The sequence below is a fragment of the Trichosurus vulpecula genome, chromosome 2 (assembly GCF_011100635.1).
Source record: "Trichosurus vulpecula isolate mTriVul1 chromosome 2, mTriVul1.pri, whole genome shotgun sequence".
Classification (NCBI taxonomy): Eukaryota; Metazoa; Chordata; class Mammalia; order Diprotodontia; family Phalangeridae; genus Trichosurus; species Trichosurus vulpecula.
The window spans coordinates 432,317,529-432,333,303 of NC_050574.1; the positions used below are offsets into that span (position 1 = coordinate 432,317,529).

The 15,775-nt window shown below is 42.8% G+C and overlaps 1 protein-coding gene across 1 annotated transcript in view; it reads right to left on the reverse strand.

Annotated features, from left to right (window-relative positions):
* RPGR (retinitis pigmentosa GTPase regulator) overlaps nt 1–12,157 on the reverse strand; it is a 93,555-nt gene extending 81,398 nt beyond the window's left edge. Inside the window, exon 1 of the mRNA XM_036744550.1 lies at nt 11,967–12,157. Within this exon, the coding sequence (XP_036600445.1) occupies nt 11,967–12,081 (115 nt within the window). The 5' untranslated portion in view covers nt 12,082–12,157. The remainder of the gene's footprint in view (nt 1–11,966) is intronic.
* Between the last annotated feature and the right edge of the window lie 3,618 nt (nt 12,158–15,775).

The following is a 15,775-nucleotide window of genomic DNA, read 5'->3' on the forward strand; positions in this document are numbered from 1 at the left end:
AGTTGTTGCTAAAATGTGGTGTCAAGCACTCAGCACAATACTCTAGTATGATCTAACCATGTCAACACTTAATAGCACGACCTCTACAATCCTCAGAACCACAACTCTAAACAAAGCCTAGAACCGCATTATTATTGAATCAGGGAGGATGTAAGAAATATACTAATCCAAGGGAGCCAGTAACCTACAAAAACCAATCTTTTATTAGTACATTGTTTTTTAGGCACCAATTGTGGGGTTTTCTCCATCTACCATAAATATGCAATGTGTGAGCAGTAAGGGATTCTTAGCCTGCACGTATATACACATACACAAATACATATATATGTGTGTGTGTGTACTTGTTATATGTGTGTGTATAAATACATACAGAGATAACTTTTGTCAATTATTTCAATATAATTGGTTTCATTTATAATTCCATGTATTTTATTTTATGCCTTTAAAAATATCATTCTGTGAAAGGGTTCATAGGTTTTACCACACTGTCAAAGGATTCCATGACATACAAGAAAAGATTAGGAACCTCTGCTCTAGAACTTATCCCCACTAATGGGTCATTTTGTTTGATTTTCCTATTAACAGAGTAAGGGTCTCTGTTGAGCTACGATTTCAAAATCACTAACCCAAGACTTCTCCACCACAATCACATCCCATTTCATCTCCTGAATTCTCTGGCCAGAAATGATACCCCTCTTTCATGAGCTTCAATGATAATCTGTGTCATTCTTTTGACAGGCATGTGCTACCCTAAGACACCCTTTCTATTACTGTTTCAAACTCGTAAAATATTTTGTTACTTATACATTTCAAGCCCTGCAACTAGACTGTAGAACTCAAGAAATGGGATTATGTCTTACTATCTTTATATCTCTCCCCCACCTCCACTCCCAGCAAATACACAGGAGCCTGAATATAAAAGATACTTAATAGTTATTACTTGATATTTTCTTATATCCATTGCCTCATATTTTTAATCCTATGGTACCAGTGAAGCCTCAATCCTGAAGATTTGGTCATGGAACAGGAGCCCTTTGACAGAGGAAGCCTTGTCCTTACACCCTAATTAGCAGAGATGACATAATTTCCAAAGCTGGTATCAATAGCTGACAAGGTAACATTTTACAAATGTCCACAGACTTTCTAACATAGAGAACCTGGAAAGGTCAGGAACATGAAAAGTAAAGGAACCATATAGCTTTAATGGCTCTAGCCTTGCAGTGATCACAATGTGATTGCACATTTCAGGAAAGAAAGTACAACCACCACGAAAAAGAAAAAAAAAGCCTGCAAAAGGCAAGAGTAACCTGTTTTCTATTCCAGCATTTCCCAAACTATGTTCCACAAAACCCTGGTTCTGCATAACATGAACAAAAGGGCTAGAAGAAAATGTCAATACTAGACATAGTTTGCTTCCTCTAAAATACTCCAGCTTTTCAGTGCTTTAATGGATCAGTGAGTATTCCCTCCACAATATAGATCAACTCCATGCTTTCTTCTCTCTTATACAATTTTTATGTGTTCTACGGGCCTTCCAATAATGCTAGAAGCTTTCCTCTGTAGTTTTTTATTTGTTTGTTTACATTTTATGGTTGAAAGTGGAGCGCTCTCACAGTAGAACTGCTACATGCTTTCCCCTTAGCCGTATGACCAGCCTGCCTCTTTTCCTGACTGTACATTTATTTCTTCAGTGATATCCATTACTGTATTTCCTGACCATAGTCTCAATACTTGAAACATACTATTAGCCTGCTTGAACCCACCGTGAATCTCTCTATTGCTCTTTGAGTCACCAAAAATTTCATTCCTCAGAAATTGGTGTGTTCTGAGATCTTCAGCTATAGAGTTGCAGGGAGGATGTAGGTGCTGAAAAGATGCACTTTTGCACTAAGGATCAGCTTGAAATAGATAAAAGTATTACATAATTCCTGAAATGTAATCTTCCATTCTTTCCTTCATATTCATTTCTGGGTCCAACTCACTGTCCATCTGTAATGCCTAGACCAAATGTATGTATTCATGTACTAATTCAAAGGACTGGCCATCCAACTACATGTTGCAATCCGGACAATAGGCATTATGCATCCACTTAGTTTTTTCTGCACGGATTGTTAAGCCAATAGCTTTGGGCTACTAAGCCAACCCCCTGGAAGCCCTGTGATATTCTAGGCTTCATGAAGACAGCACATTATCATCCATGAATGGAGCATGTCAAGAAACTCATCATCTATAGGGGGAATCCTATTTCCATATGAACCCTGCACCACACATCATCCTAAGGAGCAAAAGGAAAAACAGGTCTAGAGAAAGCTTTGATGTAAGGATCTATTCAGCCATATTAACAAAAAGCATACACGGATGATGCTAGCAGTAGGAAACAAAATAGAAGTAATATGGAACAAGTTTGTCAACATTTCTATAATGATCCATTTTCATCATTGGTGATAGAAGCAGCATAATTCTAGACTTTAACAATTTAGTACCCGATACACTATACTAAGAAGAAAGCTCTAAATACAGTAAAATTGAGAAAAACAGCTGGACTAAACCAAGCATACACTGAAGAAATCTGTGCTGGTGGTTATACTATCTTTCCATTTGGCTTGACAGCACTAAAGGATTCCTTTACAGGACACTAATGAGAGGAAAGACAACAAGAAAATGGAGGAAAATATGGATAATATTAAAATCCAAAAAAAGATAAGCTTTCTAGAAAACGTCAGTAACTACTGACCAACAGGCCTTTCTCTCTTTATAGAATCTTTATGAGAATGATTCATGCATTCTGAAAGTATCATTGATCAAAATATGAAAAGAAAACAGTCAAGCTTTCACAAAGGATTCTGCACAACATACATCTTTCTTCATATAAGTAAGAAAGCATTTGTTTCAGTAGAACAAAATGGTCATAAAGGCTCCCTCTTCAACAAGGAGTCTCTTGTGCAAACATTAAGATCATACAAGATTCTTTGGTAAATGTAACCACTGACCTGATTGTTAACATTCAGAGTGTCATAAAACAACCCTTCCCTCCAATGTCCCACTCTAAAGCTACTTATGCCTTCCACTGTACTCTCTGGAATGCTCCATAGGTAACAAACTTGCTTTCACCTTTAATCTTTTCCTTTCCCACTTCTTCCATCTCACTAACAACAGCGAACATCCCTCCTGATAAGTATCCCTGTTCACTGACTGTACTTTCCCTCGCTCCCACCTGCCCACTCACTGGCTGAGATGGGGGAGTTGGAATAGTCCTTGCTCCCCATTACCACTTCCAGGTTCTTCTCCTACTATCACCACTCAGTAAACTCTCATCCTCTGAGATTCACTCTGTCCATATCTACCACCTAGTGAAAATTCTGGTAGTTGTTGTCTACCAACCTCTAGGATGCTCTCCTTCTTTCCTCAACTCGTTCAGTGCCTTCAGTCTTTGTCTCCTCCTCAACTCTTTACCTAATACTAGGAGACTTCAACATACATGCAGATGCTCCCTCAAACACCACAACTTTACAATTCCTCACCTTTACTATATTTCCTATGATCCACTCCTCCATTCCACCTTACCCACATGCAAATATGGCCATACTCTTGATTTTGTCATCACCCATCACTCATTTCAATATTCATCAACTCTGTAATTCCCTTATCTATCACAAATTGTCATTTGACCTTTCCCTAAGCCTTGCAACTCCAAACTCCAATGCCTTCACCTCTCAGTCCTTTCCAAAGCTATCATCCTTGCACCAGCTATGGCACTTTGGTGAACCAGTTGAACTCCACGTTTTTCTCTTCTTTTGCCCTTGCCCCTTAAAGTGTCAACAATCTCTCCCTGAAATCCTCCACCTTGGATGGCTCCTACCATCCACTGCCCTCACTCCTACATACATGCTACTAACAAAGATGGAGAAAAACATCGAACTGTTCTGACTGGGTCCACTACAACTTTTTGTTACATAAACTTAACTGGGACCTCGCTATGGCAAGGCAATCCTTTTATACCTCTTTAATTAGCTCATTATCCACTCACCATGATGGGGTGCTTGGGTGCCTGTGCTTGGACTCCAGATCCAAAATCACATCTCTCCCTAGCCTCAAAACACTGTCCCTAGCAGTTTCTCTCTAGCAAAACAGGATAGCATGCCCTGGAAAAAGGTTATCTCTCATCTTGATACAGTGGCCAGCTGTACCTATAGAATTTATTAGTTTGAACCAGCTGTGTACTGGCTGAACTGGCTGTGTACTGGGTCATAGAGATATTTACTACTCACTGACCTATCATATGCATGCTAGACCTAGACGTATGTATCCTCCCTTAAATTTATCTTGTCTAACAAGACATTGATGGAAGCAGTCCGGGTCTTTCCCAGTCAGCCCTGACAGCTGACTTAGTGACTTTTCAGGCCCAAAACCACACCTTCATGTAGCCCCGCTTTGGGCTATTTCCCAGTGAGCTCTGGGTAAAATATCTGCACAATAGATACAAAAAGTGCATGTTCCTTTAAGAACTGACCACTCCCTAATTCCCCACTGAATCACCTAATTAACTGTAGCCCTCTAAGGTTGCAGGTTCCCTAAGATCTCTTGCCCACTGAAAAGCATAATAAATCTTTGTCACCTTGACTTTTTTTTGAATTTTTTTTAATTTAATATATTTAGTTTTCAGCATTTTCACAAGAGTTTGAATTACAAATTTTCTCCCCATTTCTACCCACCCCCCCACTCCAAGATGGTGTATATTCTGGTTGCCCTCTTCCCCAGTCAGCCCTCCCATCTGTCACCCCATTCCCCTCCCATCCCGTTTTCCCTTCCTTTCTTGTAGAGCAAGATAAATTTCTACGCCCCATTGCCTGTGTATCTTATTTTCTAGTTGCATGCAAAAACTTTTTGTTTTTGTTTCTGAACATCTGTTTTTAAAACTTTGAGTTCCAAATTCTCTCCCCTCTTCCCTTCCCACCTACCCTCCCTAAGAAGTCAAGCAATTCAACATAGGCCACATTCGTATCATTATGTATAACCCTTCCACAATACTCATGTTGTGAAAGACTCACTATATTTTGCTCCTTCCTAACCTATCCCCCTTTATTGAATTTTCTCCCTTGACCCTGTCCCCTTCCGAAAGTGATTGTTTTTGACTACCTCCTCCCTCACCTCTGCTCTCCCTTTTTTATCTTCTTCCTCCTTTTTTCTTGTGGGGTAAAATACCCAATTCAGTATGTATGGTATTCCCTCCTCAGGTCAAATCTAATGAGAGCAAGATTCACTCATTCCCCCTCACCTGCCTTCTCTTCTCTTCTGCTTTTTCTTGCCACTTTTATGCGAGATAATTTACCCCATTCTATCTCTCCCTATCTCCCTCTCTCAATATATTCCTCTCTCATCCCTTAATTTGATTTTATTTCTTTTAGATATCTTCCCTTCATCTTCAACTCACCCTGTGCACGCTCTCTCTCTCGCTCTCGCGCTTTCTCTCTCTCTCTCTCTCTCTCTCTCTCTCTCTTTATACATATATATATACACACATACATATATACATACATACACACTCACATATACGTATATGTATACATAAACATATATATATATATATATGCATATTCCCTTCAGCTACCCTAATATTGAGGTCTCATGAATCATACACATCATCTTTCCATGTAGGAATGTAAACAAAACAGTTCAACTTTAGTAAGTCCCTTATGATTCCTCTTTCTTGTTTACCTTTTCATGCTTCTCTTTATTCTTGTGTTTGAAAGTCAGATTTTCTACTCAGCTCTGGTCTTTTCACTGAGAAAGCTTGAAAGTCCTCTATTTTATTTAAAGTCCATATTTTGCCTTGGAGCATGATACTCAGTTTTGCTGGGTAGGTGATTCTTGGTTTTAATCCTAGCTCCATTGACCTCCGGAATATCGTATTCCAAGTCCTTCAATCTCTTAATGTAGAAGCTGCCAGATCTTGGATTATCCTGATTATGTTTCCACAATACTCAAATTGTTTCTTTCTGGATGCTTGCAATATTTTCTCCTTGATCTCAGAGCTCTGTAATTTGGCGACAACATTCCTAGGAGTTTTCTTTTTGGGATCTATTTGAGGAGGCGATCTGTGGATTCTTTCAATTTCTATTTTACCCTCTGGCTCTAGAATATCAGGGCAGTTCTCCTTGATAATTTCTTGAAAGATGATATCTAGGCTCTTTTTTTGATCATGGCTTTCAGGTAGTCCAATAATTTTAAATTATCTCTCCTGGATCTATTTTCCAGGTCAGTGGTTTTTCCAATGAGACATTTCACACTGTCTTCCATTTTTTCATTCCTTTCGTTCTGTTTTAGAACATCTTGATTTCTCATCAAGTCACTAGCTTCCACTTGCTCCAATCTAATTTTTAAGGTGATACTTTCTAAAGTGGTCTTTTGGCCCTCCTCTTCCATTTGGCTAGTTCCACCTTTCAAGGCATTCTTCTCCTCATTGGCTTTTTGGAGCTCTTTTGCCATTTGAGTTAGTCTATTTTTTAAGGTGTTGTTTTCTTCAGTATATTTTTTAGTATTTTTTTGGGTATCCTTTTGTTTTTCATGGTTTTCTTGCATCCTTCTCATTTCTTTTCCCAATTTTTCCTCTACTTCTCTAACTTGCTTTTCCAAATCCTTTTTGAGCTCTTCCATGGCCTGAGACCAGTTCATGTTTTTCTTGGAGGCTTTTGTTGTAGGCTCTTTGACTTTGTTGACTTCTTCTGGCTGTATGTTTTGGTCTTCTTTGTCACCAAAGAAAGCTTCCAAAGTCTGAGACTGAATCTGGGTGTGTTTTCGCTGCCTGGCCATATTCCCAGCCAACTAACTTGACCCTTGAGTTTTTTTAGCGGGGTATGACTGCTTGTAGAGTTAAGAGAACTATGTTCCAAGCTTGGGGGGATGCGCCAGCTCTGCCACACCAGCACTCCTCCTTCCCCAAGAATTCCCAACCTGGACTAGACTTAGATCTTCAACAGGCTCTTCACTCCTGCTCTGATCCGCCACTTAATTCCTCCCACCAGGTGGGCCTGGGGCCAGAAGCAACTGCAGCTCTAGTTCTATAGCTGCCCCACCTCTGCTGCCCCCGGGGCGGTGGCTGGACCTCAAACTCCTTACACTCCCACAGCTTTTCCCACTAACCTTCTCTGTTGTCTTTGGTGTTTGTGGGTTGAGAAGTCTGGCAACTGCCACAGCTCACTGATTCAGGGCACTAGGGCCTGCTCCGCCTGGCTCTTGGTCTGGTTGGTCCGAGCCGCCCAAGCTGGGCTCTGCTCTGCTGCGCTCCGCGCTCTGTGCGGGATAGACCTCACCCAGAGACCATCCAGGCTGTCCTGGGCTGGAGCCCTGCTTCCCTCTGCTATTTTGTGGGTTCTGCAGTTCTAGAATTGGTTCAGAGCCATTTTTTATAGGTTTTTGGAGGGACTCGGTGGGGAACTCATGCTAGTCCCTGCTTTCCAGCCACCATCTTGGCTCTGCCTCTGGACCTGTCACCTTGACTTAAAGAATGCTTGAGTCCATGAATTCATTCCAGATGGCTCAACCCTCTCTAGTACTCTGGTCCTTGAGAGGTACCTCTCCCTCAATGACCCTGTCTAGAAACTCCAATCTTGTGGTTCCTGGACTTCATTCCACCCTCAACAACCAAAGCATCTCTTCCAAACCTTGACATCCCTCCTCAAACTTCCCATATCTACCTCTCCCTACCCTACTCCCAGCACCAAAAACCTTGCCTCAGATTTTGCTGAGAAAAAAACTGAGGTCATTTGCCAAGAACTCCTTCTTTTCCTCTCCTCATCTCACATCACCCAGATACCTTCTGTGACTACCTCCGTTTACCCTGTCTCATACGAAGAGGTGGCCCTTCTTGACAAGGCAAATTCTTTCCTGTGCGCAAATGACCCCATTCCATCCCATCTTCTTCAGCAGATTGCCCCTTCCATCAACCTCACCTTCCCATTGATCTTCCTTTTTTCCTTGTCTAATGGCTGCTTTCCCTACTGACTACAAAAATGTCCATGTCTCCCCCATTTCAAAAAAAATGCTCACTTGTTCTGTCAATCTGCACTCATTATTGACGAAGATCTCTTCTCCCTTTTGTAGCTAAACTCTTTGAGAAGTCTATAATCAATTCCACCACTCTTTTTCCTCTCACTCTCTTAACTATCTACAGTCTGGCTTCTAACCTTATCACTCAACTGAAACTACTCTCTCCAAAGTTACTAATGATCTCTTAATTGCTAAATCTAATTTTTTTCCCAAATCCTCAAAGGTCAAGAAGGATCTTGACCTTGGACAAATGAACATTTGATCATCCTCTTCTGGATGTTCTCATTTCCCTGGGTCTTTGTCACTCTGATCTCTCCTGGTTCTCCTCCCACTTGATTCTTTTCTGTCTCCTTTGCTGGATCTTCATCTGTTGTCATGCCCACTGACGACAGGTTTCTGTCTCCCAGGGCTCTGTTCTGGTTCTTCTTCCCTTCTCCCTCTACACTATTTTATTTGGTTATCTCAACAGCTCCCTCAGATTCGGTTCCCTCTATGCTGATGATTCTCAGATCTGCTTATCCTGCCCTAACCTCTCTCCTAACCTCCAGACTTGTATAAAATAATCTATTAGACATCTCCAACTGGATGTCCCTTTGACATTAAACTCAACATGTCCAAAAATGTTTCCCAAAAAAACTCCTCCCTTCTGGATTTCCCTAATATTGTCAATGGTAACACTATCCTCCCCATTGTCCAGACTCTCAACACAGATGTCATCCTTGACTCACTGCTGCCTCTCACCTACCATATTATAATCTATTGCCAATGCCTGGAGATTTTACTTTCAGAACATTTCTTGTTTATGCCCCCTTCTCTCCTCTGAGACTTTCACCCCAACTCCAACTCACGCAGGTCTTGACATCCTCATGCCTGGACTATTACAAGAGCCTGCTGGTTGGTCGAGCTGCCACAAGTCTCTACCTGCTCCAGTCCATCCTCCACTCAGCTGTCAAAGTGATCTTCCCAAGTTACAGGTCTGACCATGTCACCTACTAATCAATAAACTCCAGTAGCTCCCTACTCCCTCTAGGATCAAATAAAATATTCTCTGTTTCACATGCAAAGCTCTTCACAACCTGGCCTCCTCAAACCTGTCCAATCTTATTATACCTTACTCCCCACCACCTTCGATCACATGACTTTGGCGTTTTTGCTGTTCCTTGCACCAGACACTTCCACATCTCTCCTCCTGGCTTCTCTGGCTTTCTTCAAGTCTAAGCTAAAATCCTACCTCTTATGAGAAGCCTTTCCTGATACCCTTTAATATCGGCACCTTCCCTTTACTGATTATCTCCAGTTCATCCTGTGTAATCTTATTTGTGCAGAGTTGTTTTCCTGTTGTCTTCCCTATTATACTCTGAATTCCTTGAAAACAGACTGTCTTTTGCCTTTGTGTCCTCAGTACTCAGCATATTGTCTGGCATATAATAAGCACTTAATAAATGCTTATTGACTAACAGTTCAACTCCTACCTTAGGCTTCAAGGAAGACTCTCTCAGTCCCCCCAAGTCCTAGTGCCTTCCCTCTGAGATTATCTTCCCTATATTCTGTGCTGTACTGACCTAGTTTTTCACAAGTTGTCTCCCCAACCCCAATTAGAATGTGAGCTTAAGGGCAAGAACTTGTTTTACCTTTCCTTATGTCCACAGTAAGCACTTAATAAATGCAAAGTAAGTACACAATTAATAAATGCTTGTTGGCTAAATAATAAAATAGATGGTTATATATGTTTTTCCCCTAATCCTCTTCACTATCTGAACTTATATTACCCTATTTTTAAATCTTCAGTTCATTTGTGTTAAGTACATATAAAATTGTGAATTACTATTTAAGCCAAAAATTAAACAGAATAAAAAGACTGGACCCTTCCAATCATGTGCAAGGCTGAGGAGAGAAAAGAGACACCAATACACAGGAGACAAGAAATAAAAATAGAAGGGAAAGTAGATTAGGGAAGTCAGAGATTTCTCCATTTCAAAGATAATGGGCAAAGATCAATGTGAAGACAGAACAGCATACAAGCTGTTGCATGAAGTTAAAGAATTTTCAATAACTTAACAGGAATTTCAAACACAGACTTCCAGTTTCAATTTTTATTCCTCTCTGTTGATCTTTAGTTGTTTCAGTCATGTATGACTCCTCATAACTCCACTTGGGGTTTTCTTGGCAAAGATAATAGAGTAGTCTGTCGTTTCCTTCTCCAGCTCATTTTACAGATGAGGAAACTGAGTCAAACAGGGTTAAGTGACTGCCCATAGTCACACTACTGGTAAGTATCTGAAGCCAGATTTGAACTCAAGAAGATGAGTCCTCCTTACTCCTCGACTGGCAATCTGGCCACCTAGCTGCCCTGTGTCTCTACTGTGATTAGAAAGTCATACTCTATTTTTCAATAATTTGCTTGCCAAAAAATCGTTTTATTTACCATCGTCTTGAGATCAGTGAGAACAGTAAGGTCCTCTTTACAGATAGGAAGCTCAAGATACAGGAGGGGTTGAAGAGGCTCAGAAAGTTCAGAGAGAAATAGGAAGAAAATTTGTAACTCAAAATCTTGTGGAAATCCATGTGGAAAACTAAAATATTAAATAAATAAAATGTAAAAAATACTCTTCTAAATTAAAAAAAAAAAAGAAAATTCAGAGAGTCTTAAAGAGAGAAATGCAGAATTACAGACTCCTGTTTTGACAATCTACTAACCCAACTACTGTTCCAAAATCTGAGCAGGCAGATGGTGTAGAAGAAAGTGACTAAGGCCTTATAGCCTTGATCCCCCTACTCACCCTTCTGGACTTCGGAGTCCTAGCTGTAAACTGAGGGCATTTGGAATAGATCTCCAAGATCCCTTCCAGAAGACACATACCTTCTTTAGTAGGTGACCCCGGGTTCTTGCCAGTGACGATCAGGTTCTCTCATCCACATAACCCTGCCTTCGCTATCATTACCACCCAAACCCCAATATTTCATCTGATAGAATCCATTGAACAAATTATCAATTATAACACTGACTGAATATTACACCCTCTTAACAAATACTTTTTAAACCTGTTTGGCCCAAACAATCCCAATTACTGGGACCATATGAGTGTGTATGGGCGTGTATATATATATATATATATCGTGTGTGTGCGTATATATATATATATATATGGTGTATGTATAAAGACAAAACAAAAACATAGCTTATAACATTCACAAAAAACTGGCAGGGCTTTGGATAAGATCCTAAATAAATGATTCCCCCGGCTGTTCTCGCTCCCCAATTCCCATTCTCAACATTAGAGGATATTTCTTTAACCTGTGTTTAGGACTGACTCATCGGTGTTCGTGTTGTCTTCCCCCAGGACAGACTACAAACTTCTCGAGGTCGGAGGCGGTTTCAGTATTTTGTGTCTGTATCCCCACGTTGCATCCAGCAGGTGCCGAATAGATGCTGGTAGAACTGATGCTTACCAACAAAGGCACAGCCTGACTCCAACCCAGAACATTAAGCGCTCACTTATTACTACTGGAGGCCAAACCACGAGGGACCCATCCTTCAAGGACCCCTGGGAGGCTGGTAAAGAGGAGCCCCTGGGGCAGCTAAGCAGCTGTGTGACTCTGGGCATCACCCGACCCTCTCTGGGCTGATCGAAAAGGATGTCACGCTTCCCACAGGTGGGCCTGGGGGGCTCCCCAAAAGGACCTTATACCTTGCTGTGGACGGAAGTGGCTTGGGGCTTATTACTTTTGCCCCCTTAGGCCTCGTCCACATCTCCAGCCTCGGGGCCTTTACCCCATCCCCGACACCAGACCCTCCTCCCCGCGTCCGTCCCAAGCCAACCGTCACCCCCGGGCCCTCCTCGAAGCGGAACGGAGAGCCGGGGGAGGGGAAGGGCACATTGGAGTGGGGGGCGCGGCCACGGCCCCCTGGCGACGCTCACCGGGCACCAGCTCCTCGGGCTCCCCCATGTCGGGGGCGGCTCTGCACGGTCTAAGGCTGCGCCCCGTCCTCCTCGTCGGCGGCCCCCACGGTCCCCATGGCGCGGCTCCGGGCATCCGCGGGAGAGCGCGCGCCCCAGCTCCCGGAAGTCAACAAAGAGCCGCCAGGGGCAACGGGGGCGGGGCAGGCGGCGAACGGAAAGCGGAGGGACGGGGGAGGGGAAGGAGGAGGGCAGAGAAAGGCCCGGGGGTTCGGAGGAGTGGGAGGGGAGACCCGGCCCGGGACGGGGCTGGGCCGAGCGCCCCCTCGCGGCCCGGAGGAGTGCTGAGCGGCGATGCGGGACTGTGAGGAGGCGCCGAGGCACATGCGCACTGCGCACCACTAGTGTCGGCTACCTCCCTTGACTTTTTCTTTCTGCCTGTATATATCCCAGTGCATTATTACACAGCGTTGGCATAGAGGCGCTAGACCGTGCACCGAGGAGCAACTTCTATTGCAAAGTGCACGCAATTTTACGTTTAAAGCGCTTCCAGCCCTCAGCAAGGGCACATAGTAGGCAATTAATAAATACCCGTAGACTTAACTGATTTTTCCGTTTCTGGTATTGTCTGCTGAGGCCACACAACTAGAGACACGCAATGTTTTGCATTTTCTTGTAGGTATACATGTCGTCTTCCCTTGGTATGGAGGTCTGGGGCTGTTTCAGTTTTTGCCTCTCTATCACCACTTTGCATCCAGACTGCTCTGGAGAATTCAATTAAAAATCTCCTCTTTTCTGCAGAGGAGGTTGTGATTCAGCAATCCCACCCTTAAACTCCGTGGCCATATGCAAGAAGGTTGTGGCCATAGAGCACCCAGCAGGTGCTTAATAAATGCTTGTTGAACTGAAATGAACAGGAATGATTTCCAATTAAAAAAAAAAAAAGCACAGCCTGACTCCAATGTACATCAATTACTGCAGTCATTGGAATGGGTCCAGACAACTACAAGACAAGGACTCAGTGGCTGCGAAGTTAAATTTGTGGTGTTCCCTGCAAACTCTTGGCATCCTTAAGCTGTAGAGGCCCACTGTGATAGAGGAAAGTGTCTCAAAGACACGGCCCTGGCATATGTGACTCAGAATGCACTTCCTCTCCAAAGGTGCTTTGGAGCTTGATGGCTGAGTAGCCGAATCAATGTTAAATTCTGTAGTTTGGGTGATTTCAGTAAGGAGAGGTGGTCAAGCGAGTCCCTAATTAGACAGCCCCAAGCAATTTGTTGATATTAAAGGGTGTTCTCCTTTATTCAAAGGGCACCCCCAATGGATGTAGACATAAGCTTGACACCTTGTGGAGACGACACAGAAAACTCCTCTTCTTGGTTCCGGTGACTGGCCTCCCAGGTGATTGGCGGCTGAGTGGATAGGGCAGAGATGTTCTCAGAAGAGCCACCCTTCCTCTAAAAATGAGCTGATGGCATTTCCCTTCCTCTTCCTTAAGCTTCCGCAGCTGAGGGCACTTAAATGACCTTCCTTTTAGGCTTCAGGGAAAGAGTCTCTTCCTCTGTCCCTCCCCAGGAGCGTGTGATGGATAGCGAAGACTCAGATTCTGCAGTGCTAGACAATGAACTTGCATGTGGCCATAGAGTTCAAGGACTGAATCAGTCTCTGTAAAGAAGAGGGGATTTTTGAATTGAATTCCCTAGTCAGGGAGATACCGGAATCTAGCCTTTTAGCCAGAGAAGGGCAATTTCCTGGGCAACAACACCAGCTCTTGCCAATTCATCTCTGTATTGGAGAATTCGGGATTTGGTATCCTAGAGTGAGATTTCTTCAGCAGCATGCTTCTTAGAGAAAAAAAAAATTGTCAACCAAAGGATGAAGAAATATTAATAACATGGGGAAAGGGCAAAAAGATAAGAAATTAGTAGGAAAATGTGCTTTGTCTGAAGAGACGGATGTAGATGCACAGGAAAGTCACTAATTAGCCTAAGTCTTTAAAAGAAAAATACAGAAAATGGAAACAAGGATAGTTAACAGAAGCTGCAACAAAGAGTCCTATAAAAATAGTGTCGGAGGTGCTGAATCTGGGAATGAGCTGAGGCTTGGGCAGCAAACTAAAAAAGGGTAGGTTCGATTTGTCTGGTTTTTAGCTGTAGTGGGAGAAAAAGGAGGATCCAAGAAAGCAGAGGATCTTTGCATGGGGTGAATGGGATGGCAAGAACTGAAAATGCAGAGAAGACAGAACGGCTCTGCTCTTATTCCCCTTGTTTCCTCTGCCAAAGAGGGTGACCTTGGCATAGAAAGGACAGAAAATGACTAAGAGGGAGCTGATACTCAAGATAGATTAGACTTAGAGAGTACTTAGTCGCCTGAAATCAGTTTAAGTCACCTTGCCCAGGTCCTGAAAGAAATGGCAGATGCCGTTGTTTGAGCTAGACCAAAAGATTGGAGAAGTGAAAATGTTCCAATTTTCATAAAAGGAAAGAAAGTGGAGTCTGTAAACTATCGTCAAATAAACTTGACTTTGGGAAAATTCTAGAGTTAAGGAGAATATTTGTGAACATGTAGAAAGGGAAGTAGTGATTGCAAAGAATAAACATGGCTTCCTCGAGAACAGGTCATGTCAACTAACCTTATTCACTGATTTATCTACCTATTCATTAATTTATTTACCTATTTATTTTTAGGGACAGGATTTCTAACAATCAGAAGGATGCTGTATAGTTGACAGAGACTTTAGTAAAGCATTCAATAAAGTATCTCCTATCATACCTGTAGAAAATGGAGAGAAGTGAATTAGAAGATAATGCCATTAAATGGATTCAGAACTGATTGGATGGCCTAACTCTCTCTGTCTCTGTCTCTATATCTTTCTGTCTCTCTGTCTGTTTGTCTGTTTGTCCATCTGTGTGTGTGTGTCTGTCATTGTCTCTTTGTCTGTCTTTTTGTTATTCTCTGGCTCCCTCTGTCTATTCCTTCCTTCCTTCCTTCTTTCCTTCCTTCCTTCTCTCTCTCTCTCTCTCTCTCTCTCTCTCTCTCTCTCTCTCTCTCTCTCCATCTCTGTGTCTCTCTCTGTCTCTGTGTCTCTCTTTGTCTCTGTGTCTCTGTCTCTGTGATTGTCTCTGTATCTGTCTCTGTCTCTATGTCTCTGTGTGTCTCTCTGTCTCTGTCTGTCTCTCTCTCTCTCTCTCTCTCTCTCTCTCTTTTCCACCACCCTCACAAAGAAGCTCATCCCAGCTCTCAACAGCAGCAGCCTGCACAAGGTGAGAGTCTCACCAAATCAGAGGAGCGAAGACACTCTCCTCCACTCAACTGCTTTTATCCCCAAAATCTGGATCCCAAGTCAGCTCTAGGAGTAGCGTGGGAAGTTGTCAAGAAAAGTCCACATGACTTTGAGCTAGACATCTCTAGGCTGTCTCCTTTCCCTAGTTTATAATCCTGTTTTTCTGGGCTTTTCTGGGCATTTCTTTCAGTTGCCTTGGGACTATTTCCTCATTCTACTTCTGTATGGAGCAATCAGGTCTTACCGGTGTTTGCAGCAGGGTCTGAACAAAACCCACTGTAGTAGGGAGAAGGAATGTCCAGATGTCCAGAGACATACAGCCCCAAGGCACATAGGTCCTGTTTTGACAATTGCCTATACAACCCTTGGACTGATGGGGCACCGAGCTTTGGGGGGGGATAAAAAGTAATCACAGGGAGAAGGTATCTTTGCTCCACTGACCCAGCAAGTCCCTGACCTTCCACCAGCTGATGCTATTGGGACGCAAAATATACCAGTCTGTGAGGCGAAAGGGAGAGAAGAGAAGGAAGGAAGTAGAAAAAGCAGG